This window comes from Vanellus vanellus, assembly GCF_965231255.1.
Source record: "Vanellus vanellus genome assembly, chromosome: 5".
Lineage (NCBI taxonomy): Eukaryota > Metazoa > Chordata > Aves > Charadriiformes > Charadriidae > Vanellus > Vanellus vanellus.
This window is the reverse complement of record NC_138910.1, coordinates 6,959,034-6,967,754: the sequence shown is the minus strand read 5'-3', so window position 1 is coordinate 6,967,754 and position 8,721 is coordinate 6,959,034. Positions and strand designations below refer to the sequence as shown.

The window sequence follows — 8,721 nt, the reverse complement described above, 5'->3', positions numbered from 1 at the left end:
ACTTTGCGCCCATGTTTTTCTTGATGAGTATTTTAAAGGAGAAGTTATGGCAGGTTCTGTAGGTACAACAGATTTTGCCTCGTGGTGATAAAGGAAATGTGGTCCATGTGTCTTGGGGAGGGTAGAAGAAAAACTAAAAATGTGAAGTTGCATCAGCAATATACCAAGATCTCATTCTTGCTAAGTTCTTCAGAATAAATGCCAGAATTTGCTTTGCACTTATTTAGGGGAAGAAGAGAAAATTCTAGACAGAAAGTAAAAAGTGAGCAACGCGGCGCTGTTTCTTCAGCCCTCACATTTGGCTGCAGCAGCAAGGCTGGCCAGGAGCGCTGAACAGATGGCACCAGCAGAGGAAAAACCAGACTAGTACTCTTTGCAACGCTTCTCAGAGTGGCACAGTTACCAAGCTTTTAAAGAATACAGAGCACCTCCTGAAGTAACAAGTTGAGATTAATTAAAGCCTAATTAAATATATTAGAAATAACTACAAAAACAATTGCAAAATTAAACTAGCTAGGTATTTATTTTAAATTCACCATTACCACGGTTTAAGATTAGCCTTCGTTAATATCCAAAACTGAAAATATAACATGCATATTTGCTTTTTAGACTTACTTCTTAAAAAAAAAAAAAAAAAAAGAAAAGTATACAAGTTAATAAACTGAGGGGAGATAAATGACATCAGTGATGTACAGGCACAATTTGGGAATGACCTGTGCGATGGGTAAATGTAGAGAGCCCTTGGGAAAGCCTCCCTACTGCGTGCTTGCCAGACAGATTTAGGAATATCCCATGCTATTTAAAGGACTGGCATGACTTGCACCATTAATAAGAAAAGAGCATCGCTTACGCAACACCTCTCCACTTTCCTCTCCTGTCCTGGCTACATCCCGTGCCGATGCGCTGCTGTGCCTCTGTGCGCAGCGATCTGTGGGGCTTCACTGGAAGTTTCCCAACGATGCCTCAAAATAATCTTCCAGCTGTATCATCGTTCCGACCTCCCGAGCATGTCAGCTGTCGGTATCAGCCCCCCACCCCAAGCATTGGCGTGCAGCTGGAGGAGTGGGCGGCAGCGCTGCGTGCAGCCCGAGCTGGGCTGAAGGCGTACGGCACGACCCGTTCGGGACAGCTTCCCCTGACAGAAGACACTGTGTGTTTGGAAGTTCAAGTTTCATCATGTGACACAGGTTTAGGAGCCATCGGGATCAGGGCTTGGCTGCTTAGGTTTAACATTTCTCGCGCTAAAATAGCTGCTGCACCAGGTGCCGCTGTCTCAACAGCGTTCTATTTCATTCGCAAAATGCCCTGAATAAACCTGTCACAACGTGAAACAAAGTGCGGAGGCTTAAAAAGTAACTCTTTTAGGACTGTGTTATTTAAATGTAAACATATAGCAAGAGTGCGGCGATGTTACCCAGAGAAGTTGTAGAGTCAGTGCAAGATTTGTGCGAGCTTCTCAGCCAATTTAGTGTCCACCTAAAGCTTGACCAGACAGCGGTTTCTCTCCTTCTCGGGGCTGTGCGGGGGATAAAAAACACAGTTTAAGAGATACATGGACCTGTTGGAGCGGGTCCAGAGGAGGGCCATGAAGATGATCAGAGGGCTGGAGCACCTCTCCTATGAAGACAGGCTGAGAGAGTTGGGGTTGTTCAGCCTGGAGAAGAGAAGGCTCTGGGGAGACCTTATAGCCCCTTTCAGTGCCTAAAGGGGGCCTACAGGAAAGATAGGGAGGGACTTTTTACAAGGGCATGTAGTGTTAGGCAAGAGGTAATGGGTTTAAACTGGAAGAGGGGAGATTCAGACTAGATATAAGGAAAAAAATCTCTACCCTGAGGGAGGTAAGGCACTGGCCCAGGTTGCCTGGAGAAGTTGTGGCTGCCCCATCCCTGGAGGTGTTCAAGGCCAGGTTGGACGGGGCTTTGAGCAGCCTGGGCTGGTGGGAGGTGTCCCTGCCCATGGCAGGGGGGCTGGAACTGGATGATCTTGAAGGTCCTTTCCAACCCAAACCATTCTATGATTCTATACCAAGGAACACCACCGAACCCTCAGTGGGGACGCTCCCAAACCCTCCGTGCAGTCCTATAGCCACCCTCCACCACACAGTGCCCTTACCCTCTTCCGCTGGTCGCCGAGGCAGAAGGTGCAGATGGGCCGGGGCGCGCTGGCGGCGGGCGGCGGGGGCTGCGGGCCGGGCTGCGGGCAGGGCCGGGGGCCGGGCGGGGCGGCGGCGGCGGTGCCCTCCGCCTGCCTGCGCTGCAGCAGCAGCACGTTGGCCAAGTGCGAGATGTAGCTGGAAGCCAAACGCAGCGTCTCCACCTTGGAGAGCCGGCGGTCGGCCGGGCGGGTGGGGATGAGCCGGCGGAGGGCGCCGAAGGCCGTGTTGACGCTGTGGGTACGGTCCCGTTCGCGGGCGTTGGCCGCCGCCCGCCGCCCGCCGCCTCCCCGCGACCGCCGCCGCCGCCCGCCGCCCGCTGCCGCCGCCGCCGCCGCCGCCCTCGGCTGCACCGCGCCCGCCGCCGCCGCCGCCCCCCCGCCGGCCTTCATGGCGCCTGCCGCCGCCCCGCCGCCCCATGACTTTTATGCGCGGCAGGTGCCGCATCGCCCTTGTCCGCCGCGGCCCCGTGTCCCGCCGGCGGTGCGGCGGGGTCGTGCTTGGCGCGGTTGCCGCTTTTAGCCCGGGGCCGCCGCCGCCGCCGCCGCCACCTGTCGCCTCGACCCGCCACCGGCTCCCGCGGGCATCCCCCTCTCCTCCGCCTCCCCGCTCCCCCCGGCGGGGGGGGGGGGTCCACGGGGCGGCGGGGAGCCTGCGGGGGACGGCCGGCACGGCGGTGTGTGCGGAGCCCCGGTGCCCGGTGCTGCCCGGCAGCGTCCCGGCCGAGCGGGAGCCGGAACCTCGGGGACCCGGGGGGCGGCCACCGGCACAGGTTCGGTGTGAACGGCCATCATCTCTTCGGAGGGCGTACAAACTTCCGCGGGTCTTTTACCCAGTCTGTGCTCCCCTGCGCTGTTCCAGCTGTGCATATGTATATATATACGTGTGTATATATATTAGTTGGAGCAGGCTAATAGAACAAGCACAGGGGTGGGTTTCATCACCTTTCTCAGCAAGCGCTAGATACACATACAAATCCAATTTCTTATTCTCTGAATGCATGCCTACCTCAACCATTTCCTTATTAAAAGGTCGTCACAAGCACTAGTTGATTATACCTCTTTTCCCCATAAAAATTTGACAGCCTGCCCGCGCTCAGAAACTCATGAAAGGTCATGGTGCAGGTTTTCTCAAATGAATCATCTCTACCTGATTAAGCATATTTGACTGACTGCTTTTTTACAGTCCCAGAAGCTTATTTGAGGTGGTGGTGTCTAAATATTAATCCTTATTCCCAAATCAGGGCTGGATTAGCAGAGTCGTATCTCTTTAATCATGGGTGCACACACTCAGGATAGACAGCTGCTTTGACATATTTGGCTGGGAACCATCTCCTCTCAAAATACAGCGAGTACCAACAGGCAGGGCCATGTCTGTGCACTATGTTCATCTGCTGGGTTGTGGCACCCCGGCACTATGTTCATCTGTGGGTGTGTTGCACCTTCCTTTGGGCAGAGGTTGTGGGCAAAAGTGGACAAGCAGTTCCCTTTGTCAGCCAGTTACAATGGTACCATACCTTGGCATATGAATGAGAAAAATGTCTTTAATGTGATTTTTTATTTATATTACTTAGGAGAGAGAGGGGGAAATGTTTTTTTTTTTATTTCCCATCAGATGATGTTTTTGAGATTCTTGTGATTTCCATAATGAAATATTGATGCAATAAACTTAGCTCCACGTTGAGGTACTTTGATAGCAGACCCTCAGAGATGCGAGGCTGGACAGGCAGGTGTGTGCCATGCCACTGATCCAAAGGAGTTCCTCTGGGGTGCAGAGCAGCATGTGGCCCTTCATCGTCAGATGTTGGGGAAAGCTGTGTTCAAAATCGTGCAAGTGATAGTTTTCCCTAGAGTATGTGTATATAACGGTATCATACTTCCATAGTGTTAAAAGCTCTATCTTCTGTCTGCCTAACATTTAAAAAAGTAAATGATCTAGAAAGTTCTGAAGTTGAATTTCAATACTTAGAAGTGATGCTTCTAAGTTTCCTTAGAAATGAAGTTCCCAGGTAAGTTTGCACTGTCTTCCATGCAGGTTTCTCCCATTTAGTCACATACAATATTTCTGGAGTGAAATTCTAGCTCAACTGAAGTCAATGACAAAACTCCCATTGACTTTAATGGAAGCAGGATTTCACCCTTGATATGTTCTGGTAGCTGAGCAGTGTAGGTAATTGATTGTTTGTCAGACTCAGTCATTTGCTTACCGATGCTTTCCTGTCCTTAGCATTTCAGTTTTGTGGTGGGTTTTTTTTTTGTTTTTTTTTTTATTACTGGAAGTAAAACAAAACAAACCCAAGCCCCCTCAAAAAAAGAACCCCAAGACAAAACTACTACTAGTATTATCAAAATCAGAATTTATGGCTTATTGATGATCTGGAAGAATAAGAAAAGGAATAAGTAGTACTCAGGAAGAAAATGATGCTGTGTCTGCAGAGAAAAACAAAACGATTTTCACTGACATTACAGCAATAGCTGATTCAGGGGTTAAGGACAAAGGGGTGGCCGAATGAGTCTTGTTCTGTTTCCAAGGCAGTTTGAAAAAGTAGAGCAAGAAATGTTGTTTGTTTTTTTTTTTTCAGATAAGGAGACTTGTAAAAAGCCCAAAATGCTGGTGACTTTAATTACTAGGTTATTGATTGGTATAACATTTATGCAAGTGCTAGGGGGAGCATATTCCTCGAGGAAGGTGCAGTAACACAGGATTGCTGTTATTTTACAATTTGCTGAATTGCTAATGACAAGTAAGAATGGGGCTGCCTGAATGTAAAGCAGAAGAGTGGGCAGTATTTTATGTGTAGTGGTAAGGTTTTGCCTGTAAAGTGCCTTCATGATGGCCATTGTAAGGAAGCATTCAGCAATATTCAAAAGACTGGAAATATGAAATAACTGTTTGATATAGTTGCAGTCTAGCGGCTGGCATTTCTTTAATTTGCCTTTATTTTTTGAATAACAGTGTTAATAGGAAATACATAAAAGAAAGAAGAATACGGAAGAAGAGAATTTAGAAAAGCTATACCTATGTAGAGATCAAGTTAATTAGAGGATAACAAAAGAAACAAATCTAAATTAGCGGCTCAGAATGTCTGTGGTCACAGCCAAGAAGCCTTCCAAATGTATTTCCATGAAATAGGAAGCATAACCCAAGATTTTTTCACTTGTAACAGAAAGACATTTAGAGACAAAAATGCCTTTAAAAACAGGGCTTGAACATTTACGGCACCATTCTGCGCCTGCAGATCCCACTGACTTCACTTGGATACCTGTGTTTATTCAAGAGCAGAAATATGCTGTAATGCTGTAGATTAAAAGATTTTTTTTTTGCATAACAGTATTCATCTTTTTCTGCCTCACACCATGGTGTTCCTGTTGCAACATGCCATATTTTTGGAGGATTATACCCTTTGTTGCTTTTCTCCATCAAAGTCATTAAACATACATATATATTTATTTTCTTATACAGTATTGCACACACATACGAGAAAGTATGTGTGTGTTGCAGGCAAAAGTAGCATAGATCTGTAGTATAGATTTTGGAGCCATGGCAGGCATGAAAAACACAGGTCGGTCATCCATTCATGTGTATCCTTCAAGTGGCTACCGGGCTCCCTTCCTCATAGGGGAGGAATAGTGACCAACCTGGAATTTTGGTATCATTGTGAGCTGTTCTCCCTCTTGAAGAGGCACCAAGCATTCAATCGGTGCAGGCTTGTGTGGAGTAATCCGCGATGCTCCTGTTTGCACGTTAACATCCAGGATACTTCTTCGGCAGTGCTACCTGATAAGGCAGGTCCATGAGATATTTCAGTCGCATTTGACAGATTGAAGGGAGAGTCCAGAGGGATCTAACAAAGAGAAACAAATAAAGGATGTTGATGGCTGGAAATGCTCACATGGTTGAGAATAATACATTTGACAAAATGCTATTTGTTACGTTTCTGTCTGTCTGTGACTTTGGCTCACTGTGACAACTGGTTCTGTCCTTCACAACAAACCTGGATGATGGAGTTGTCATTTTCATTGCCGTTCTTAATAAATATGACCGCCATACTACACATGTTGATAGAAGAATCTTTTAAATGGCATTTTACCCTGCAGAGATTCTGCAAGAGAATGACTTTACGGAGAGAAGATTGAGGAGTAGTCAAAATATGGAACACTACAAGAGAATCTTTTGGAGGAGGAGGACTTGCACAGAGCACGTTAAATGAGGAAAGGTTAAAAATGAGATGGATTTAAGGCTTCATGTGTTTAAGTCATGCCCGGTGGGATGGTGAACCTTCCGGATTTTAATAAACGTGCTCTACACATTTTGAACTAACTGCTACTGCTACTTCAGTCTGCTAACGCAATTTCCCAGGCAGGGGAGGAGCAGGACCAGCTCTGCCCTGGACTGCTGGTAGTTGATTAATGTGGGATCTAACAAGTCCCTTCTTGATATTCTACCCAGCCGGATTTAGCATGACACTTATCTCTTCCCTTGCAATCTCTTAACTTACAATCTCCGTTCTTCATCGGAATTGATCTGTGCCATGATTCTCCAGTGTATTAATGAGTTTTCTGTGTGGTGGAGTGCTAGGGGCCTTGTTAAACTCCGGAGACATCCTGCCTACTGCATTTTATTTATACGCCCACTCTGTTACTCTTGACAAAAAGGAGCTGAGTTGTTTATCTTGAGTTTTTGTCAAAAAATTTGTCTTACAGTAATTTTCTCCGCTCTGGCTGCCCACGGAGGCAAATCCAAATATATTATTCACCTGTTATTTCAAAACCATTTAAACTTGCCAAATCTAAGTGGTGTTTTACACGATTCTGCTGATACTCTCAAAGTTGTTATTAACTGCCTCAGAAGTAATTTTTGATCGTGGCTGCATTCAGCAGAGTGATGACAAGGCATATTCTTTTCTCTGTCAAATCAAAACAATATAAGGACAGTATACCTGCCCTCGGAAACAAAATGTTTTGCAAGCAGTATTTGTGCAGAGACTTTTTTGTTCATTAAAACTGAATGCAGCTGGAGCCCTCCTCACCTGCTCCCTTATTTCATTGCTTATTAAATCCATCCTCACCGAGCTTGATTGGTGGTTGGGAAGTTGTTGTCTGTAACATTCAGCTGTCGTGTGTGGTTTGGGGGCTGAGGTCCTTTGCCAACCCGATTGGAAATCCACATGTTGGTGAGGATCCAGACCTTTGATGAAAGCTGGGGTTGCTCGGGTCTCTTTATGAAGCTGGCTGGCTGGCTGGCTGGCTGGCTGGCTAGGAGGGGCTCTTCCACTGTTCTGTACTTTGCCACGTGAATCCATGCCTCAAAAATACACTGCTGAAATGGGCTCTGTTTGGTTTTATAGGGAAAGGGGACTTGAAGCACCATCAAGCAAAGTGTTGTGGACTCTTCAAACTTCTTATAACAAAGTAGTGACAAATTCCGCTCTTTCTGTCCAGATGCTGTCAGCGTGATGGTCAGTCTGTGTAATGTCTTACTACCCCCCACATTCATGCACAAAAAGGCATAATTTTTGCCTTTTCAGAGACTAATGGTTTGATAGTTCTGTTTCACAATGTCTTATGGTCCAGGCTTGGATCACTGATGGAGAATCTAGTTTTTCTAGCTTCCCTGGAGTTTTCTAGGTAACTGAGAAGTGTAAAAGTAGAAAATATATTATTATTAGGTGTAGAACTGTTATACAGTCCAGTGGTGTTTGTTTATTTTTTTTAAATAAAGGTGGAATGCTACTGTAGAAATGCAACTGAATTTTAGCTAAAGAAATACTCATCTGCTGTAATAATGAACATGAACACGAGATGTAGAATCGTCCACTTGTGTGGAACAACTATTGCAAACACTTCAAAATGCTTATTGCGATTTGATTTGTTCCATCTTCCCCTCCCTGTGATTGCTAGATCTTGCAAAGAAAGCGTTGTGTTTTTTTCATACTTGTAGCTTTACAGTATCCTTTTATGAAGAGCACTATACTGCACAAGATTTTGTAGATACTTTAAAGGATGTATTTTCAACAGTTTCTTTCAAGTGCTTAGAGCTGACAAATACAAAGATATCCAAAAACCTATAAAAGAAATATAATTGACTGTATAATTACCGGAGCTTCTGCAATACAACCGCAGCTGAAGTTGTTTGTATGGTTTCTTTCCCTCTTCTTAGCTTCTTGAGTGTCCTTCTATGAAGATACTCAAAATCTGACATTCTTTAGATAATTCACTTTATTCTCCTTAGCGCTTCAGTTGAACACTTACGCTTCTGTTAACGAAGACGTCTGTGATCATGATTCCATAGTTCAAATTAGATGAGAGGACAGATTCAATTTCAGTCACTCAGGTTCAACTCAGAACTGACTTCACTGTCACCAGTCGAGTTAATCTGTCTCTGCACCAGTGTAGCTGATGACATAATCAGAATGATAGTCAATTGCTGAACTGGAGGCACAATTTTAAGGTTACTTCATAATTTCTCAGTGTAACAAAAGCAGAATACAATAGTTGATCCTTACTAGTTTGCAGTCCTTTTGGTTCCAAACCAACATCATGGGGAAGCCAGTTTGAAGCTGCTGTTGG

At 45.6% G+C, this 8,721-nt stretch overlaps 1 protein-coding gene across 1 annotated transcript; it reads right to left on the bottom strand.

Moving 5' to 3' along the window:
• Positions 1 to 958: 958 nt before the first annotated feature.
• Positions 959 to 2,544, bottom strand: LOC309672030 (basic helix-loop-helix transcription factor scleraxis-like; the record flags this gene model as incomplete). The annotated part of the gene is made up of 2 exons (XM_082483435.1): positions 959 to 1,516; positions 2,113 to 2,544. 2 exons carry the CDS (start codon positions 2,542 to 2,544, stop codon positions 1,466 to 1,468), a joined length of 483 nt encoding a protein of 160 aa, XP_082339561.1. The 3' UTR covers positions 959 to 1,465.
• Positions 2,545 to 8,721: the final 6,177 nt, after the last annotated feature.